Genomic DNA, 22,377 nt, shown 5'->3' on the forward strand with positions numbered 1-22,377 from the left:
TAGATTAAAACAATATGGGTGGCTATAAATGATTAAGGAAAATATTTGGAAACTTTTTTCAAATTCAGGATAAATGTATAAAAAATATTTTTGTAAAATTATTTTGAAATCTGATGTAAACTTCACTAGCATAGATTTTTTTCATATTCTGTTGTGGAGAAAATTCCTGAGTTTATGGTCTTTGTAGTTTACCATCTTGTGAAGATAATTAAATTATAAATCATGCCATTTTCAGTTTTAAAATCTGCTATATAGTTTGTCTTCGTTGATTACTTTTACCAAATGGGGTTATTTTCCCATTATTCAAATAAATAACTAGAATAATAAGTCAGTTTGTGACTTATCCAAATAAACTTTATATCTTCTAATAAAACGTTTTTTCCATTATACCAAAAGGCAGCAATAATAAACCATTAGAAGTATTAAGTATTCAATTGATTTGTCAGGTTTTAAGTATGGACTTAAGTTCTCTGACCTTAAAGGAAAAGGAGATTGCTTCTGGCAATAGTGATCCGGGAAGACTTGGACAAGTAGGTGGGATCTCAGCTAGGTCTTGAAGTACTGGGTGGGGTTTGGTCAACTTATGGAGGTTGAAGGAAAATTGTCTACATAGGTGAAAAGTAAACACAATCACACATTTAGGAAAGAGCATGGTGTATTCAGTTTACCAGAATAGTTTGAGCTATAACACATGAGGGGTAGAGTTCCTATAGAAGAATTATAGGAAATTGTATTGACAATAGCTTGTAATTATATAAAAACATGGATTGGTGAGCAAACTATTACCCATGGATATTTAATTTATTTTTCTTTAACTGGTTCAGAAATAGGGAAATAAAAGTAAAAAGAATGTCTTGGAAAGTAAATCTGTTGACAGTAGAAAATACTACAGGACAAATTATATTCACAAAGTCTGGAAGAATGCAAGGCTAGTTAAGAGCTGATGCCACTGTCTTAGATAAAGTGATAACAACCTGAGTTGTTACAGTAGTGATGGGAATGGAAAGATGAATGAAGGATGAGGGTAATTTGAGGCAAAATCAATATGACTTGATCTTCACAGTCAACTATTAAGTAAAAAGTAAGAATTATGACTGACATGGGAAGAACTAAAAAGTGTAAAGCCTGATAGAACAGTTCGCGATCTCTGACTCAGGCTAATGCTTAATTACACACTGTGACTCTGGACAGATTATTGAACAGTTTTTGTTCCAGGTGTTTTATATCCTACATCTACTAGCTACTTCCTTATTTGTTTCTTGTCAAAAATATTTTAAACATAACAGCTTCATTGTGATACAATTCACACATGATAAAACTCACCCTTTTAAAGTGTACAGTTCAGTGGTATAGTATACTCAGTTGTGTAACCATTACCATTAATTTAAAAATGCTTTCATCACCTTCCAGAAGAAACTCTGTACCCATTAGCAATCACTTCTCATTCCTCTCTCCTATCCCTCCACCCACCAGCAACTACTAATTCTTATCTCTGTGGATTTGTGTATTCTGGACATTTTCATTTAAGGAAGCAAACAAAGTACAGGCTTTTGTGACTGGCTTCTGTCACTTAAAAGTTTTCAAGGTTCATCCATGTTGCAGCATATATCAGTAGCTTATTCCATTTTATTTATCCATGGACATTTGTTTCCACATTTTGGCTGTTATGAATAATGCTATGAACTTTCACAGACAGGTTTCTGTGTGCACATCTTCATTTCTGTATCATATATACCTATGTGAGTTACTAGGTCCTTTGGTAATAACCCTTTTTAACTTTTTATGAAGTGCCACACTTTTCCCAAGTGGCTGCACCATTTACATTCCCACAAGCAGTGTGTATGTAACCAACTCTCTTCATTTCCTTCCTGTTCACTTTTCAGCCCCATGTAATTTGGCATTAGCTGTTACTGTTCCTCCCAGTCTGGTATTTCCAATAGGGACTTCGGTAAATCCAGAAGTACCTGTTCAGGTTCTATCATACCTGATTATTAGATTTCTCAGCAACACCAGAACATTTTCCCCTTGGTTTCTGATTGCCTCCTCTCATCTCTTTTTGCTGGGAGCTCCTTGTTCACTTAACTTCTACCTGTTGGGGTTCTTTAGAATTTGATACTAGGTCTGTTGTCTTTTCTTTTCCCTTCATTCCTTGGCGTTAAAAAAATTTTTTTTTTCATTGAGTTAATTGTATAGTTGCACACAGTTGGAAGAACTATTGGAGATACTTTGTCCCCTTTGCCCAGTTTCCCTAGTGGTACGATTTTTGCAAAGCTGTGTGGTATAGAATTATGAAACAGTGATACAGAGACAGGGATGCAATATATAGTGCTTATGCAGATTTTCCCAGTTTTATGTATAACTCATATATATCCCTGGTGGCTCAGATGGTAAAGAATTGGCCTGCAATGCGGGAGATGTGGGGTCAATCCCTGGGTCGGGACGATCCCCTGGAGGAGGGCATGGCAACCCACTCCAGTATTCTTGTCTGGAGAATTCCCATGGACAGAGGAGCCTGATAGGCTACAGGTCATGGGGTTGCAAAGAGTTGGACATGGCTGAAGTGGCTTGGCATGCTTGCATGCATGTGTGTGTATTGAATTTTACATTGAGTAGATGTGTGTATGCAACACAGCAGTCAAGACACTGTACAGTTCCAACACCACATGGATCCTTCTTGTTGCCCCTGAAACTAGACCCATTTTCCTCTAGTGCCCCTCATCCCTTAACTCCTGGTAACCACTCATCTGTCCTGCATTCCTAATATTTTGTCATTATAAAAAAAGTTACATAAATGAAATCTTAAAGTTTTGTATTGTAACCTTTGGGGATTAGCTGGTTTTTTGTTTTTTTACTCATAATTCCCTGGAGAGTCATCTAAGTGTCTGACTAGTTTGTTCCTTTTTATTGCTAAGTAGTATTCCATGGTGCGTCATGTACCACAGTTTGTTTAACCAGAAACCCACTGAAGGACCTCTAGACTGATTTCAGTGTTAAGAGTATTACAAATAAAGCTGCTGTGAATACTTGTATACAGTGTGTGTGTATATGGGTGTGAATGAATGTGAATGTATTGTCCTTTGTCTGGGATTCATGTCTAGGAATGCAATTGCTAGGTCATAGAACCCCATGGACAGAGGGACCTGGCAGGCTACAGTTCATAGAGTCACCCAGAGTCGGACACGACCGAGCAACATTGCACGCACACACAGTCATTGCATATTGAGTTTTAAAAGAAACTACCACACTATTTTCCAGAATGGCTTTACCATTTTACATTCCTGTCTAGAATGTGTGAGTGATCCACTTTGTCCACATCCTCGCCAGCACTTGATGATGTCATTTGTTTTTATTTTAACCATTCTGTTAGCTGTGCAGTGATGTCTCATTGTGGTTTTAACTTGCACTTCTGTAATGAATATTCCTCAGTGTTGAACATCTTTCATGTGCCTATTTGACAACTTTATGTACTCTTCCAAGAGATACTTGTTCATGTCTTTTGCCAGTTTTCTAATTGGATTGTTCTTTCGTTGAATTTTGAAAGTTTTTAAGGTGCATTCTACACAATAATCCTTTGGATGTGTGGTTTTTTAGTTTCTTCTAGTATTTAGCTTAATTTTATCTTAACAGAATCTTTTGTAGAACAAAATATTTTAGCTTTGAAGTAAAATTATGCTTTTGGTATCAAGTCTAAGAACTCTTTGCCTAGTCCTAGATCCCAAAGATTTTTCTTCTATTTTTGTTCCTCAAGGTTTTACAGTTTACATTTTACAGATACGTCTGTGAATCATTTTGAATTAATTTTTGTATAAGGTATGAGGTTTAGATCATAGATTTTTACCTAAAGTCCAATTGCTGTTGTTTGATTTGTTGAAAAAGCTCCATGGCTTTTAAAATATTTCTGTGTGCCAGTGACTCCTAGGCTTGTATCGCACATCCCTATGTCTTTGGTGTTTCCAATATTCTTCTGCTTTATTGACACCTCTACTTGAATGTCTCTTACACAGGCCTTCAGGACAAAAACTTGAGCCCATCTTTTTTTCAGCCTCCCTTCCCCAGTCTTCCTTATCTCACTTAATGAATCTAGAGTCATTGTTTATATCTCACCTTTTTCTCATTTTCCTTTGTTTCTCTACTTTAAAGGATTTTCAGATCCAATAGTTTTCAGTTTTGTTGCTACCACCATCAGTTCTCACTTGGATCACTTCAGAGAATTTCTGATCAGACTCCTGCTTCTATCCCCTCACTCATAAAGCTCTTTAGAGTGAGCTTTTACAAATTTGTTCTGATTGTGTTGCTCCTCTGCTTAAACACATCCCATGTCTTCCCGCTGTTCCTGCAGGTTGATGTCCGTACCATATTCCATACACTGTCTGTCATTTTACCCTTGCTTGCCTCTTCAGTCCTCTTGTTTCCACCCACACTTCAATTCCTGCAAGTCTCTGCTTGTGTGTCACTCGTAGGTATATTATTCCTGACCACCAAATTTAAAATAAGGCTTCTGGTTTTTCCTCCTTACAGAACTTTGGGACCCCCTCCACTACTTTATTGTTCATTTAACATCTAATCTTTACTATACTGCAAACATCATGAAGGCAAGTCATCACTGTACAAGTCATACTTATCATACAAGTCTTCATTGTATATTCTTGTGTCTGCTTCAGTTTTTAGCATGCATACATACTATTACTATATATGCAGTAAATATTTGTGAATGAATGAACGAGATAAGAAAATATAGTAACTTAGCAGTTCAGTTCAGTCACTTAGTCGTGTCTGACTCTGTGACCCCATGGACTGCCCCATGCCAGGCTTCCCTGTCCATCACCAACTCCCAGAGCTTGCTCAAACTCATGTCCATCTAATCGGTGATGCCATCCAACCATCTCATCCTCTGTCGTCCCCTTCTCCTCCTGCCTTCAATCTTTCCCAGCATCAGAGTCTTTTCAAATGAGTCAGTTCTTCATGTCAGGTGGCCAAAGTATTGGAGTTTCAGCTTCAGCATTAGTCCTTCCAATATTCAGGACTGATTCAATATTAGTCCTTCTAATATTCAGTCCATCCTTTAGGATGGACTGGTTTGATCTCCTTGCAGTCGAAGGGATTCTCAAGTCTTCTCCAACACCACAGTTCAAAAGCATCAATTCTTCGGCGCTCAGCTTTCTTTATAGTCCAACTCTCACATCTATACATGACTACTGGAAAAACCGTAGCTTTGACTATATGGACCTTTGTTGGCAAAGTAATGTCTCTGCTTTTTAATATGCTGTCTAGGTTGGTCGTAGCTTTTCTTCCAAGGAGCAAGCGTCTTTTAATTTCATGGCTGCAATCACCATCTGCAGTGACTTTGGAGCCCAAGGAAATAAAGTCTGTCATTGTTTCCATTGTTTCCCCATCTATTTGCCATGAAGTGATGAGACCAGATGCCATGATCTTCATTTTTTGAATGTTGAGTTTTAAGCCAACTTTTCCACTCTCCTGTTTACATTCATCAAGAGGCTCTTTAATTCTTCTTCGCTTTCTGCCATAAGGGTGGTGTCATCTGCATATCTGAGGTTATTGATATTTCTCCCAGCAGTCTTGATTTTAGCTTGTGCTTCATCCAGCTCAGCATTTCGCATGATGTACTCTGCATGTAAGTTAAATAAGCGGGGTGACAATATATAGCCTTGACATATTCCTTTCCCACTTTGGAACCAGCCTGTTGTTCCATGTCCAGTTCTAACTGTTGCTTCCTGACGTGCATACAGATTTCTCAGGAGGCAGGTAAAATGGTATGATATTCCCATCTCTTTTAAGTTTTTTTTTTAAGTATTTTTGACAGCTTGTTGTGATCCAGACAGTCAAAGGCGTTGGCATAGTCAATAAAGAAGTAAATGTTTTTCTGGAACTCTCTTGCTTTTTCGATGATCCAGCAGATGTTGGCAATTTGATCTCTGGTTCTTCTGCCTTTTCTAAATCCAGCTTGAACATCTGGAAGTTCAGGGCTCATGTACTGTTGAAGCCTGGCTTGGAGAATTTTGAGCATTACTGTGCTAGCGTGTGAGATGAGTGCAATTGTGCAGTAGTTTGAACATTGTTTGGCATTGCGTTTCTTCACAATTGGAACGAAAACTGACCTTTTCCAGTCCTGTGGCCACTGCTGAGTTTTCCAAATTTGCTGGCATATTGAGTGCAGCACTTTCACAGTATCATCTTTTAGGATTTGAAATAGCTTAACTGGAATTCCATCACCTCCAGTAGCTTTGTTCATAGTGATGCTTCCTAAGGCCCACTGGACTTCAGATTCCAGGATGTCTGGCTCTAGGTGAGTGATCACACCATCATGGTTATTTGGGTCATGAAGATCTTTTTTGTATAGTTTTTCTATGTTTTCTTGCTACCTCTTCTTAATATCTTCTGGTCCTATCCTTTATTGTGCCTATCTGTGCATGAAATGTTCCCTTGGTATCTCTCATTTTCTTGAAGAGATCTTATAGTTGTTCCCGTTCTGTTATTTTCCTCTATTTCTTTGCAGTGATCACTGAGGAAGGCGTTCTTATCTCTCCTTACTATTCTTTGGAACTCTGAATTCAAATGGGTGTATCTTTCCTTTGCCTTTAGCTTTATAGCTTTGTTATAATAAGTTAGCAAGCTGTAGGCAAATACAGTAAATAGGCAGTTTAGGGTAGTATAGAATTTCCAATCCACTGGTGTTTTATGAGCTGCTTTACTGAGCCATCAAAACTTGGCTGTCTTTCTTGCTTAGTCCAGGGTACAGTGTAGTGAGAATCAGAAAGATTATTTGACGGTAATACAATACATTATTAGAGAGCTCTTTGTAAAGATGCTTTATTGGCTGATATAATAGGAGGTATTGTTTGTGTCCCAGTCATTCACAAAGAGAATACTTCTACTTCTATATGACCATGGGTTTTTTGTCTGTATTGAGGGAACATTATTTTAAGAATCTGGTTTTAAATGCCAGAACTTTATTGCTCTTTTAGGGCTCTGGTCTTATCCATGGCCCCTTTCCTTACCTCAACAAAGGGAAAGATCATGACTGTTTTATGTAGGCTGATAAATCTGCCTTTTTAAAAAATTTATTTTTAATTGGAGGATAACTGCTTTAGAGTATTGTGTTGGAAGCCTGCCTTTTTTAAAAAAATGAGATTATCATCAAGAATTTGACTTAATATAAAATTTTATTTCTCATCTGTTTTTTGGATCCTTGCAAGAATCAGTGTTGCATGATTAATGGTATTTGTTGTCCACTTAAGTACTGGTATCTGTTGTCCCCTCATAGCAATTAAGTGATCATCCTAGATTGTGGGTGGGGAGGTTAGCTGGCAAACATTCTTGCAAGAACCTCCTAGTAAAACAAAAATTTTATAAACTAATGCCCGAAGAGGCTGAACTTAGGATAGTGTTTGCTATATAACTTTGGCAACTGAAAAATTTTTTAAGCTGAAAATGTTACTGTGCCCATGTATATGTATATGGCATTTTATCTGTAAATGACCCTTAGATTATTTTTTTTCCTAGTGTCCTTGCATTGTCTCAATATTCTGCAGGAGCTTTTTGTTTGGACCCTAAGAACAATAGGAGCTTAGAACACATGCTGATAAAATGATGCAATACAAAAGTAGAATTGACTTTTTTTCATATGTAAATGCTGCTGGTGGTATATATAAAAGAAATTTAGTAATTGTATACACTAAGGAAAGTTTATTATGCACTAATATATGCTTAGCTCACTTTTTGTATAGATACTAGAACTCCTTCTGTCTTGTGTTGAGATATCAAACACTTTTATAGTTAGAATGTGCTTGTAGAAAATGTACTTTCTTCTAATCTACAAGTATGAAAACTTTCCCTTCTCTCCTGACAAGACTCTCCACCCCCAAAATGAAGAGTGGGGTGCTAAAGGGGAAGGTGGTGATTAGATAATTGGTAGCTCAGCATTAACTACATATGTCCTTTTCCTAAAATAAGTTTCTCTTTAGCATTTCTGAAGTGTAAGGACCAAGAATGGTGTTAACTCATTAACAGATTACTAGACTTTGAGTGGTTTTGGAGAAATCAAAATCAAATGAGAACTTGTATCTTGTAATTCTGTTAAATCAGCAAATGCATATTTAAAGCTGCAAGATTTTTAAATATGCAAGATACACTTTCAGCCCAGTGGGAGATTCAGAGAATTGTAGACAAATTTCTGAGTTTTAGGAACATAAGAGAATATACACAGTTTATCTTTTATTAAAAAAAAAATTATGGTGTATAGTTGATTCACAATGTTATGTTACTTTCTGCTATACAGCAGAGTGAATCAATTAATACATTTATATACATCCACTCTTTTTAAGATTCTGTTCCCATATAGGGCATTACACAGTGTTGAGTAGAGTGCCATGTGCTATACAGTAAATTCTCATTAGTTATCCATTTTATATAGAGTGGTGTGTATGTCAATCCCAGTCTCCCAATTTTTTCCTCCCCTGCAAAGTGTAAAATCTCATGATTCTCCTTCCTGATTTAATTTTTTTAGAGGTTTTTTCTTCCTATTAAACTTTTGCTTTGAAAGTTCCCGAAAGTTGGGACAAGAAAGTAAGAGAGATGGTTGCCTGAATTCTCCAGGATCAGTTCAGTTCAGTTCAGTCGCTCAGTCATGTCCGACTCTTCGCGACCCCATGAATCCCAGCACGCCAGGCCTCCCTGCCCATCACCAACTCCTGGAGTTCACTCAGATTCACGTCCATCAAATCAGTGATGCCATCCAGCCATCTCATCCTCTGTCGTCCCCTTCTCCTCCTGCCCCCAATCCCTCCCAGCATCAGAGTCTTTTCCAATAAGTCAACTCTTTGCATGAGGTGGCCAAAGTACTGGAGTTTCAGCCTTAGCATCATTCCTTCCAAAGAAATCTCAGGGCTGATCTCCTTCAGAATGGACTGGTTGGATCTCCTTGCAGTCCAAGGGACTCTCAAGAGTCTTTTACAACACCACAGTTCAAAAGCATCAATTCTTCGGCGCTCAGCCTTCTTCACAGTCCAACTCTCACATCCATACATGACCCCAGGAAAAACCATAGCCTTGACTAGACGAACCTTTGTTGGCAAAGTAATGTCTCTGCTTTTGAATATGCTATCTAGGTTGGTCATAACTTTCCTTCCAAGGAGTAAGAGTCTTTTAATTTCATGGCTTCAGTCACCATCTGCAGTGATTTTGGAGCCCCAAAAATAAAGTCTGACACTGTTTCCAGTGTTTCCCCATCTATTTCCCATGAAGTGATGGGACCAGATGCCATGATCTTCGTTTTCTGAATGTTGAGCTCTGAGCCAACTTTTTCACTCTCCTCTTTCACTTTCCTCAAGAGGCTTTTTAGTCCCTCTTCACTTTCTGCCATAAGGGTGGTGTCATCTGCATATCTGAGGTTACTGATATTTCTCCCGGCAATCTTGATTCCAGCTTGTGTTTCTTCCAGCCCAGCTTTTCTCATAATGTACTCTGCATATAAGTTAAATAAGCAGGGTGACAATATACAGCCTTGACGTACTCCTTTTCCTATTTAGAACCAGTCTGTTGTTCCATGTCCAGTTCTAACTGTTGCTTCCTGACCAGCATACAGATTTCTCAAGAAGCAGGTCAGGTGGTCTGGTATTCCCATCTCTTTCAGAATTTTCCACAGTTTATTGTGATCCACACAGTCAAAGGCTTTGGCATAGTCGGTAAAGCAGAAATAGATGTTTTTCTGGAACTCTCTTGCTTTCTCCATGATCCAGCGGATATTGGCAATTTGATCTCTGGTTTCTCTGCCTTTTCTAAAACCAGCTTGAACATTTGGAAGTTAATGGTTCACGTATTGCTGAAGCCTGGCTTGGAGAAGTTTGAGCATTACTTTACTGCGTGTGAGATGAGTGCAACTGTGCAGTAGTTTGAGCATTCTTTGGCATTGCCTTTCTTTGGGACTGGAATGAAAACTGACCTTTTCCAGTCCTGTGGCCACTGCTGAGTTTTCCAAATTTTCTGGCATATTGAGTGCAGCACTTTTCACAGCATCATCTTTCAGGATCTGAAATAGTTCAACTGGAATTCCATCACCTCCACTAGCTTTGTTCGTAGTGATGCTTTCTAAGGCCCACTTGACTTCACATTCCAGGATATCTGGCTCTAGGTCAGTGGTCACACCATTGCGATTATCTGGGTTGTGAAGATCTTTTTTGTGCAGTTCTTTTGTGTATTCTTTTGTGTATTCTTATGTTAATATTTTCTGCTTCTGTTAGGTCCATACCATTTCTGTCCTTTATCGAGCCCATCTTTGCATGAAATGTCCTCTTGGTATCTCTAATTTTCTTGAAGAGATCCCTAGTCTTTCCCATTCTTTTGTTTTCCTCTCTTTCTTTGCATTGATTGCTGAAGAAGGCTTTCTTATCTCTTCTTGCTATTCTTTGGAACTCTGCCTTCAGATGCTTATATCTTTCCTTTTCTCCTTTGCTTTTTGCTTCTCTTCTTTTCACAGCTATCTGTAAGGCCTCCCCAGACAGCCATCTTGCTTTTTTGCATTTCTTTTCCATGGGGATGGTCTTGATCCCTGTCTCCTGTACAGTGTCACGAACCTCATTCCATAGTTCATCAGGCACTCTATCTATCAGATCTAGGCCTTTAAATCTATTTCTCACTTCCACTGTATAATCATAAGGGATTTGATTTAGGTCATACCTGAATGGTCTAGTGGTTTTCCCTACTTTCTTCAATTTAAGTCTGAATTTGGCAATAAGAAGTTCGTGATCTGAGCCACAGTCAGCTCCTGGTCTTGTTTTTGCTGACTGTATAGAGCTTCTCCATCTTTGGCTGCAAAGAATATAATCAATCTGATTTCGGTGTTGACCATCTGGTGATGTCCATGTATAGAGTCTTCTCTTGTGTTGTTGGAAGAGGGTGTTTGCTATGACCATTGCATTTTCTTGGCAAAACTTTATTAGTCTTTGCCCTGCTTCATTCCGTATTCCAAGGCCAAATTTGTCTGTTACTCCAGGTGTTTCTTGACTTCCTACTTTTGCATTCCAGTCCCCTATAATGAAAAGGACATCTTTTTTGGGCGTTAGTTCTAAAAGGTCTTGTAGGTCTTCATAGAACCGTTCAACTTCAGCTTTTTCAGCGTTACTGGTTGGGGCATAGGCTTGGATTACTGTGATATTGAATGGTTTGCCTTGGAAACGAACAGAGATCATTCTGTCGTTTTTAAGATTGCATCCAAGTACTGCATTTTGGACTCTCTTGTTGACCATGATGGCTACTCCATTTCTTCTGAAGGATTCCTGTCTGCAGTAGTAGATATAATGGTCATATGAGTTAAATTCACCCATTCCAGTCCATTTTAGTTTGCTGATTCCTAGAATGTCTACATTCACTCTTGCCATCTCTTGTTTGACCACTTCCAATTTGCCTTGATTCATGGACCTGACATTCCAGGTTCCTATGCAATATTGCTCTTTACAGCATTGGACCTTGCTTCTATCACCAGTCACATCCACAGCTGGGTATTCTTTTTGCTTTGGCTCCATCCCTTCATTCTTTCTGGAGTTATTTCTCCACTGATCTCCAGTAGTATATTGGGCCCCTACTGACCTGGAGAGTTCCTCTTTCAGTATCCTATCATTTTGCCTTTTCGTACTGTTCATGGGGTTCTAAAGGCAAGAATACTGAAGTGGTTTGCCATTCCCTTCTCCAGTGGACCACATTCTCCAGAATAGGGGAGAGTTATTGACTAGTTTCTGTTAGTGAGTAATTCCACTGTAACTATTATTACTAGTGGTCTACAGTAGAAGTTTTTAGATTCCTTACTTCTCTGTTACTTTGTTTAGTCAACACAAGGATTCATTTGCTTAGCCAGAATGCAAAATTTACAGGCTCGAATGGTCTTGGCAAGTTTTATGGGGCAGGAGGAAGAACAGGCATTTGGGAGAGTAGGCAGTGGAAGGAATCTCAGGCAAGGGAAAGGCATGGGCAGAGTCCCAGAGGACAAACAGAACGTGTGGTGGACACAGTTTTCACATAGACCTAATCAGTGGTCCTACCTTTTGTGTTTTCAAGATTGCCACAGTTTTTCTTTTGTAATTACCATTCCTTTTATTTTTAGGCATGGTATTTAATGTGTTTTAAAGTTTAACATTAAAGGAGGAGTTACTTTGAGAAAATGTCAAAGGCTGAAGAATCTTGATCTAAATAATGATTTCTAAGGGAGATCTAATGGAGATTTCTAATGAAATCCCCTGTAGCTGTCCTTGGTTCAGAGAAGAGTCCTCAGGACTAGAAAGAGAAATAGGGGAGCTCCAGAGAGGCTCCCTGGTCAGAACCATTTGATCTTCACAACAGAATGAGAAATATTTTAACTATAAATGCAGATGTTCATTACTATAGATAGGGTAAAATCATCACTGCTGTCAAAGGAAAAGCTCTTGGCTATTTAACATGATGTTGGAGAAATCTTTTAAGATGAGTAGAACAGTTGAAAACCATTTAAGGAAGATTTCTCCTGCCCCCATTCTCTGGAATGTTTAGGGCTAAGTTCTTAGTTTCTGATACCTTAAAAGTTTTCAAGTGTTCTGTTGTTAAGAACCATTATTTAGTTAAAAAGAGACATTTAGATGATGACATCAGAATTTTAGAATTACCCATAGTTCTGTAACCCTAAAAACTTATTTTCATTTTTGCATGTTATCTTTTAATCTTTACTTGTATGCATGCTTTCTTAGTAGTGATACTTTAAAAACTGAAGAAAGAATACCAAGATCTAGAGAATTTTGTATGATTCCTTTTTCTTTTTAAGGTACGTGTTGGGTGGTGGAGCACTGTGCATGGAACTACTCACAAAACAGGTGACTGTTTTTCTTATGGCACTCAAGTAGTTCAACCTCTGTAGAGTGTTTTAATTATGTAAATTAGATTCTAAGTGGACAGAGAGCTCTTTGTAATAGTACCCACTTTAAAATAATTTTTTTTTTGCTAATAGCACCTATTTTAATAATGAAAGCTATTTAAACCAGTAAAATGACATTGTACTTGGTGCTTAATCTATGCTAGAATGGGCAATAAGAGTGATGTATGTTATAATTTGCTCATTTGTTGCTCTTACAACACAGCTTTCTTTGTTTTGTGAGATTTTGGAAATGGTCCAACTTTTACTCCTTGACTACAAACTTAACATAAATTTGATACTACTAAGTTGTTATATGCCATTTTCTTAAGCTTTCCTGAGTGAGAATCAGGAATACCACAGTGTTTTAGAGAGTGTTTTCTTCTTTCTATAGGGCTGGAGCAGTGCCTATTCAATAGAATCGGTTATCATGCAGATCAATGCCACCTTAGTTAAAGGCAAAGCCAGAGTGCAGTTTGGAGCAAATAAGGTACTTTTATTAAGAATGTTGCATTAACTATGAGATACTTTTCCTGTTACGAAGCTTCTACCTGTTCTTTTAGTCTTTGTTATTTCTACTATAATTAAGTATGTCTATGGTTTAAAATTTATTATTGGTTTATGTATACTAGTGAATAAAAAATTATATGTAGTTACATGCTTCCCCAAATTGAAATCCCATTGTAATAGTTAACTCCTAGTAAGCATATATGTGCTAGGCTCTAATCTAAACTTTTTATTGGTATTAACTTTCTATCCTCTTAATAACCTAGACGTAGGTACTATTATTGTCCTCATTTTGTAGATGAGGAAACTGAAGCACAGAGAAGTTAGGTGACTCATCTAAGGTCAGGGTGGAGAGTGAGGATTGGAACCAGACGTTCTGGCCGTTAATCTCTGCTCTTACCCACCGTGTTCTGTTCTTTATTCACTTACTATATCAGAAATATCTTTCATGTCTAATTATAGTTATCTGTGGACACTTAAGACCAAAACAAACTCTGAAGTTAGTATATTTTGGAAAAGTGTGTGATGGAAATCATCCCTACCTGACATTTTAAAAAAAAATTCTGTATGTTCCTAAAATTCCTTGTGAATTTTGTATTAAATACCTATCCAAATAGTACTAAATCTAAGTAAGTATTTCTTACTGTATTGCACATCAAATCACAAGCTCACTGGAATCTTAACTCACAGAGGAAGCAGAAAATTGATTCTCTAAGGGGACTAAAGTGGTCTCATGTTAATTGTATCCACAGTTCTCATCAGTAGCAAATGCCAAAACTCTTTAGAAGAAAGGATTTCTGAATTAAGACTATAAGATTCTCAGAGATTAAGATCAGTTCAGTTCAGTCACTCAGTCAAGTCCGACTCTTTGTGTCCCTGTGGACTGCAGCATGCCAGGCTTCCCTCTCCATCACCAACTCCCGGAGCTTGCTCAAACTCATGTCCTTTGAGTCGGTGATGCCATCCAACCATCTCATCCTCTGTCATCCCCTTCTCCTTCTGCCTTTAATCTTTCCCAGCATCAGGGTCTTTTTCCAATGAGTCAGTTCTTTGCATCAGGTGGCCAAAGTATTGGAGTTTCAGCTTCAGCATTAGTCCTTCCAATGAATATTCAGGACTGATTTCCTTTAGGATGGACTGGTTTGACCTCCTTGCAGTCCAAGAGATTCTCAAGAGTCTTCTCCAACACCACAGTTCAAAAGCATCAATTCTTAGGTGCTCAGCTTTCTTTATAGTCCAACTCTCACAGCCATACATGACTACTGGAAAAACCATAGCTTTGACTAGACGGACCTTTGTTGGCAAAGTAATGTCTCTGCTTTTTAATATGCTGTTTAGGTTGTCATAGCTTTTCTTCCAAGGAGCAAGTGTTTTTTAATTTCATGGCTGCAGTCATCATCTGCAGTGATTTTGGAGCCCTCAAAAATAAAGTCTGTCATTGTTTCCATTGTTTCCCCATCTATTTGCCATGAAGTGATGGGACCGGATGCCATGATCTTTGTTTTTTGAATGTTGAGTTTTAAGCCAGCTTTTTCACTTGACAGTGAAAGATGACAAGCACCCAAGTAGACAACCTAACATACATGAGAACTGGCAGAAACAAATAAGAGACACAGGGTCACAAAGACTTGAAGTTTTGGAAGTAGCAGATATTAAAATTGTGAGAAAATGAATCCTTATGTGTAATATCTAGTGATCAGAGAAAAGAATCTATAGAAATGAAGAATGTTAAAATGAGAAACTGATTGGACATCAGAAGAGAGAATTATTAGAAGAAATAACTCAGAATGTTGCACAGAGGGACCCAGGAATAGATAGTACAGCAGAAGTTAAGAGGTACAGATCAGAATGAGGTCTAAAACATGTCTTATTTGAATCCCAGGAGGAGATAATAAAATCATATTTAGTGAGGAATAGAAATCAGAAAGTGAAGTTATAAAAGCAAATCCAAATAAATAAATCATAACAAATATAAATGCACAAAAGTTACCAGTTAGTTTGAATTAAGTGGTCTTTAAGAAGTGTATTTATTTATTTTTATTAAAGTTTTTTGGAAATATAGTTCATCTATAGTGTTAATTTTTTTCTGTGCAGCAAAGTGACTCAGTTACACATTTATGAATATATTCTTTTTGATCTCCTATTATAATTTGTCACAAGAGGTATGTTTAACATGTGAGGATACAAAGAGATGGAATTTTTTTTAGGGAAGAAGATAATAGAGATAGACCAGTATAGGCATACCTTGGAGATATTATGGGTTCAGTTCCAGACTACTTGAGTAAGGCCAGGGTCACAGTAAAGCAAACCACACGAACTTTCGGTTTCCTCGTATGTGTAACAGTTACACTGTACTGCAGTCTCCTAAGTGTGTGATAGCATTATGTCTAAAATAAAATGTACATGCCTTAATTTAAAAATACTACTAAAAAATGCTAACCATCATCCGAGCCTTCAGCTAGTTGTAGTGGTTAACACCAAAGATCAGTGATCCCAGATCATTGTAACAAACATGGTAATGACAAAGTTTGAAGTATTTCAAATTGCCAAAATGTGGCACAGACACACAAAGTCAGCCAGTGTTCTTGGGGGAAAATGGAGCCAATAGACTTGCTTGGTGCAGGGCTGTCACAGATCTTCAGACTGTTAAAAACAGCAACAAAAAAATGTAGTATCTGCTAGGTGCAGTAAAGTGAAGTGCAGTAAAATGAGGTTTGCCTGTATACACTGACAAAGCTGATTTAGCTGTGTAAACAGTGTAAACAGTGTGATTTTGGAACAAAGCATTAGTGAGTACTTAATGATAAAAGTCTCATTTAACCAGGAGGATATAATTTTTTACTCTAGTCATGCTATCATTTCTTAGAAAAAGCAGGGGACAGTGACTAATAACAATAGGCTGTACATTAATTTTCTTATTTAATCTTAAGGATATACAGGGATACTCATAAGAGTAGTTTATTCGAATGGAAGAAGGAAGGTGGGTGAGAGGAGGAACTGGGTGGTAGCAGGCCAGGTAGGAATGAAAGCTGTCATTTGGAATGTGTTTATACACATTCTTATGCTATGAATTTATTAAAAAATTATGTGACATAACATAATAGATGTGAACCACTATGGAGAATGCTTATGATAATTCTCCACGATGGAGAATTGGAAGTTAAGATGTAGGCAAGTTGTACTTATGGGGATAAAATTAATAAAATCAATCCTAAACTTGGTCCCTTAGAAGACATTCTAATCTGTAGAGGTTAACAAAAGAAGACTCCTTTAGTAGTGTGACTTGGTATCACTTATGGGCATTCTTCAGGTGTTTAACTCAAATTGTTATCCATATGTATAGTCCTTAAAGCCTAATGTTTCCTTACCTGAAGGCAGTATTTTGTAGTTTCTTTCTTTTTTTGTTTTTTGATGGAAGTTACAAGGAAGAGTTTTCTGTCAGTGGACATTTATGATTTTATATTTCTAGATACAAATGTTTTTTTCTTTTTTGAAGTAACAGTTGATTTATAATGTCTTAATTTCTGCTCTACAGCAGTGCTTGTTATACATACATATATATACACACACACACACATATATATGTACATGTACATTCTCCTTGCATCCAAACAACATCCTTTAACTTTATTCATAAAGCCTTGTACTTGTGCAGTGGCAGGAGGACTTAGAAAATGAACTGTGAACTTGGTAGATCTTTATTAGAAAACAATTTTGGTTTTGTTATCCCTCTAAAATAGTTGGGAATAATGAAATTGGGAAATTTATTTTTGAAATGGAAATACTTGGTTTCTTGTGTTAAGTACAGCAGTGATGCAAATAATCCATCAATTATTTGTAATGATTTTCATCTACTTACAGTTTTGATATAAAATGTATAATTCTCTTTCAGAATCAATATAATCTAGCAAGAGCCCAGCAATCTTATAATTCCATTGTACAGATACATGAGAAAAATGGTATGTTTACTTCAATAAGTATTGATTGCCATATGTGAAATTTTACATAATGTACTGTTTACTTGTTTTGTTTTATTCTTCTGTTTTTGCTTTAATTTCTTACAAAGTATGGTTACCAGAGTGAAAAAATTTAACTTGAGGATACACATGCTTCATTTAAAATCTTTGTATCCTAAATACTTGGCCTGGGAATCTCTGAGTCAAACATTTTTGAGTAGATTGATGAATGAATCACTTTACTCACTTGAAATGTGTGATACTGGGATAGGAACTGAGTTAAAGGCAATTCTAAAGGTGGAGTTCTTGCTGTTAATACTGAGTAAGTGCAATCAGGATCATGAACAAGTTGCTCAACCATTTTCAGACCACGTAATGCTTTTTGACAATTGTGCAGATTTATTTATTCAAGTAAAAAAGTTCTAACTTCAGTCTACACTTAAAAATATTTGAATTGTAAATTAAAAAAAAATATCTTTCAAAAGTTTATTGGACTTATTTTCAATTTTTCTTGTATTCACAAGGCATGTTTGGAGTTTTTGTCTCTAAGAGTGAGATGACAAAGAAGTAGACTTGGAGTCAGGACCTATTACCAGGTGCCATTTGCATCACTCACTAGCTCTGGGGCCCTGAGCAAGTCCCATTACCTCTCAGCCTCAGTTCTCTCATCTCTAAAGTTGGTATAATGTCTGTCTTACCAAATGTGAGGAAGGAGATAAGCTATGTGTGTGTGCAGCACCTAATAACCAAGTGTGCTGATATTCAAGGTAGCTGGGGTAGTGGAATGGATGCATTTTTGTGCAGAGGAGGTTAATTGATAGGAAGTAGTTTTTCTTCAAGAGTATCTACACTAAAGTGTTCTGTAGTTAGAATGTGGTAGCTTGTGACTTCATATTTGTGTTTTGTGTGTGCTCACTTTCATTTAAGTGATAGAGCAAACGTGTCGCTTTTGCAGTGACTGCTTACTTTTGAAAGAATAGTATTCAAAACAATTTTCAAGCTTCTGAAGAGGGAAATGATAAAATTTGAGGACAAAGCTGGGTTTTCATAATAATCATCTCTAGCACGCTAAAATAACAGACCCAGAGATGCCTATATGCTCCTTTATTAAGCACGTGGACACTCCACAAGTCTTGGTATATTTATACTGTTGGAAGGGCAGCTTCGTACCAAACAATACTTTGTCTCAGTCTCATTTGCCTTTTTAGAGAGAGCTTATCTTGTTGTTGAGCATAGAAACACGTTTTTCTTATCTCTTATTTTTTGTTAAATTAGACATTATAGTCAGCATTCAAAAATGTGTAAGTTTGTGTATAATTAGCTTTGAAGAAAGAGCAATAGATTCAGATTCAGGAGATGGATTCTGGTTAACCTGCTGCTGCTAAATCTGATCTTGGGCTGAGTCACTTAATCAGGGCACCTGCTGAGATGGCACCCTCACTGGCAAAATGACATCATTGCACTGATGACAGTCCCTCATACTCTAAAATACCAGGATTTTGTTTGGGGGACAGTTATTTTTAGTTCAGTTTCCTATATAAAACTTAGTTTGTTGTCTAATAGTCCACACTCTTCTCTTTAGGTAGAAATGCCATTAATACAGAAATCTCACCTTGAAAATTCAAGTACAGTTTATTCATAGAAAATAACTATTGTGAATATATCAGAATGTTGTGTTACCAACCCAAGTATAAGCTTAATTTTTACAAGAAGGTTTAAACAGGGAAATTACAAGTAGAGAAAATTATGGGTAGAGAAAGTATCTGCTGCTGCTGCTAAGTCACGTCAGTTGTGTCTGACTCTGTGTGACCCCGTGGATGGCACCCACCAGGCTTCTCTGTCCCTGGGATTCTCCAGGCAAGAATACTAGAGTGGGCTGCCATTTCCTTCTCCAATGCATGAAAGTGAAAAGCGAAAGTGAAGTCACTCAGTCATGTCCGACTCTTAGCGACCCCATGGACTGCAGCCTCCCAGGCTCCTCCATCCATGGGATTCTCCAGGCAAAGAATACTGGAGTGGGTTGCCATTGCCTTCGCTTCTCCTAGCTGGTTTAAGAATTAAAATATGTTAACTTTTTTTTTCCCATTCTTTTTCAGGCTGGTACACCCCTCCAAAGGAAGATGGCTAAATGTGTTGACTTTTGTATACTTGGACCAGTGTTGCTTTAAAGAAAATCTTTCCAACATGCAGACACAAGCTTTGAGTGCCCCTATAACAGCAGTACCGAAGATGTTAGCTAATAGATATTTTAGTGGATAATCTGTCAACTGATCCAGTATAAGTTACAGCCTTTCCATTTTTCTCATTTTAGGTATCTTGGACTGAGCAGTGGGGCCTTTACTGTATTTTTTCTGATAAATACACATACTGGCCACTCCTAATCATCTCTTTCTTAAAGGTGAAACGTCTTAAGCAGACAAGTCAGCATCGGGTTACTGAAGTTATGACTTGAGGGCAAATTTCCCATTTTTGAGCTCGTGTGTTATGAGGATTTACAATATATTGTTCCATTAAAGCCAATAAAGTTTAATCAATGTTTAATATTGGTTTAGAAAATTTAAGGTGTTCTGAATCACAGTAGCTTTTTCAGGTTAAAACTATTTTATGATATTGCCAAAATAATGACAGGAAATGTACTTGATAAACTGTTAAACTTTTTTTTTTTTTTTTAACGGCTATGAAGATATGAACTATCTCCCGAAGATTTGCTCTTAATTGAGTTGAACTTTTTAGGCAGAGCAAAGCAAGGCTGTCAATTCAGCTTGTACGCAGTAATTTCCACTGGGGCATCAGAGTCTTGCTGAGCTGAATCTGCTTCTTGTTGGTTCAATATTTCTTATGAAGAAGAGCTTGAAGTATAGAGCTTGAATTATTTAAAATACTAAGTCATTCTACGTTTCCATTTTATTAACGGGATGTTGCAATCAGTTGTAAACTAATAATCTTATAAAGTGATTGGCACAAAGACTTCTTGAACAAAACTGCAGTTAAGTACAAAAAGTATCTAATTTGGAGACTTAAATTTTTTCTATAGTCATAATAATGGCTTTTACATTGAAAGACTAATAGGAATTCTACATATATTAATTCTTTTATAAAATCTAGACTCAAATCAGTGTACTCTCCATTTTATTGCCTTACCTGAATTAGTCCTGTTGGGTTGGTAATAGATTTTTTTTTTAATATACCCAAATTTGATTTAAAAGTAAACTCTAGTTATTAAGCACTTTTAAAAAGAAACCCAGAAGCACATTTTTTTCTGCACAAACCAGTTACAAAGTTCAAAGGTGTGTCTTATGCTTTAAGACTCAGTTTTTAACTTTGTAAACCACATCTGAAAGACTTGGCACTTCTGCATTATTGTGTTTAATTTCTTTTCCTTTTTTTTCTTTTTTTTTTTCCTATTTTGGTTAAGAGGATAGTAGAAAAAGATTTTCTGGCATTCTTGTTCACTTGGTTAATTTGTATACAATTTGGATTGCCAGTTGCTCAGATAACAAGTGACAAGGCAGAATTCTTTAAAGCATTAAAGTTCCTTAAACCTAAGGCTAAGTCTTGAATACATTATTGAATTCTTTAATATCCTGATGGCTAGCAGATTGACAGCTGCACATTTGGCATGCTTTGGTTTTTGGTTTGGGGGGGGGTTGGACTTTATTTTTCATTGCAGATTTATTTGGCAATGTACAGTAAATTTTGTAAACTTGCATCAAGTTTATGAATAAAGAACCATTTAAAAAATAACCTCTTTCACTTTCCTTTTGTAACAGATACTCTTTGAGTTTCTATAGGCTCTGTTGGGTTTCTGGAATAGGATCATATATGGTGGGATGGGGTGAGGAGAGGCTTAAGGTAGATTGATTTCACAAGAGAAAGCTGGAAAACCCAGAATTGGTGTGTATAGACTTGGCATACTCAGGGTTTCCTCAACCTCTTCCCTTGCCCACACTGATTGTTTAATATAAATTCAGGTGCTACTTTCTGCATCGCTTTCCTAATTCCCCAAGGTACAGTAATCTGTTCCCTGTTCAGTGTACCCATAGCCTCTTCACACAATTGTCAATTTCTCACATACAAGAAGTACAGAGGTAGGAAAACTCCAGGCGTAGTACCTCTGCTGCTTTGAGATCGTTCTGTGTTGGTTTTATCTTTGGATAGACTTGAATGTGCAGCCACCTTAAAAATCCATCCAGAGGTAGATAACGGCCCTAGTGTCTCCTTAGGAAGTGAGAAAGTCTTTAGAGGTCCCCCTACCCCGCTCCCAAAAAAACACAACTTTTTCTGGGCCTAGAACTAGAGCATTTGTCTACCCCTAAATTAATGGCTGGTCAAAAGAATGAAACTATCATGATTAGTTTGGATCAGTGGTTTTCAAGGTATAATTTGTTGGAGAACTCTGGAGACTCCTGAGACCCTTTTAGGAGGTGTTCAAGGTCAAAGCAACACTAAACCATTATTTGATATTTTCACTCTCATTCTCTCCCAAGTGTACAGTGGAGTTTTCCAGAGGCTACATGATGTGATAGACATGATATTGAACAGACTGAATTCAGAAGCAGATCCAGCTGTCTAATACTAATGTCAATAGTTACAGGTTTATAAGATGTAAAGATGCTACTCTATGCAATACTGGGGAATGGAGTGGGAGATCTGGTAAGGTTATTTTTTCATAAGTTACTCTGTGTGATGAACTATTTTAAGTGAATTAGTATGATAAATATACTATGTAAATATACCACGTAAATAAGTTCTTTGGCGTTGTCCGTATTTAAGAATGTGAAGCAGTCCTGAAGTCAAAATGTTTGAGACCTGCTTTTTTTAGACTTACCACATTTACCAGCCAAGAGCTGGGCGCCAGATCAGGGCCTTGTCAGCAAGGAAGCTACAGGAGGAGTGGGTGTTCCCTGGGGAGACAGCAGTATCTGCTGTGCTTATATTTTTGTTTGTGGTTCTCAACTTGAACTTGCATCAGGGGTAGATTTAAATCACAGTAAAGCTAAAACTCCGACTGCTGGGCCCCAGCCC

General features: G+C 37.2%; 1 protein-coding gene across 2 annotated transcripts in view; it reads left to right on the forward strand.

Moving 5' to 3' along the window:
- Positions 1-21,096, forward strand: part of UBE2Q2 (ubiquitin conjugating enzyme E2 Q2) — a 62,540-nt gene extending 41,444 nt beyond the window's left edge. For both annotated transcript variants that reach the window (XM_061394720.1, XM_061394719.1), the window contains 4 exons: positions 12,803-12,851; positions 13,284-13,379; positions 17,289-17,355; positions 19,449-21,096. In XM_061394720.1, the coding sequence (XP_061250704.1) occupies positions 12,803-12,851; positions 13,284-13,379; positions 17,289-17,355; positions 19,449-19,480 (244 nt within the window). In that variant the 3' untranslated portion in view covers positions 19,481-21,096. The remainder of the gene's footprint in view (positions 1-12,802; positions 12,852-13,283; positions 13,380-17,288; positions 17,356-19,448) is intronic.
- The last annotated feature ends 1,281 nt before the right edge of the window (positions 21,097-22,377 follow it).

Source organism: Bos javanicus, chromosome 21, assembly GCF_032452875.1.
Source record: "Bos javanicus breed banteng chromosome 21, ARS-OSU_banteng_1.0, whole genome shotgun sequence".
NCBI classification, from domain to species: domain Eukaryota; kingdom Metazoa; phylum Chordata; class Mammalia; order Artiodactyla; family Bovidae; genus Bos; species Bos javanicus.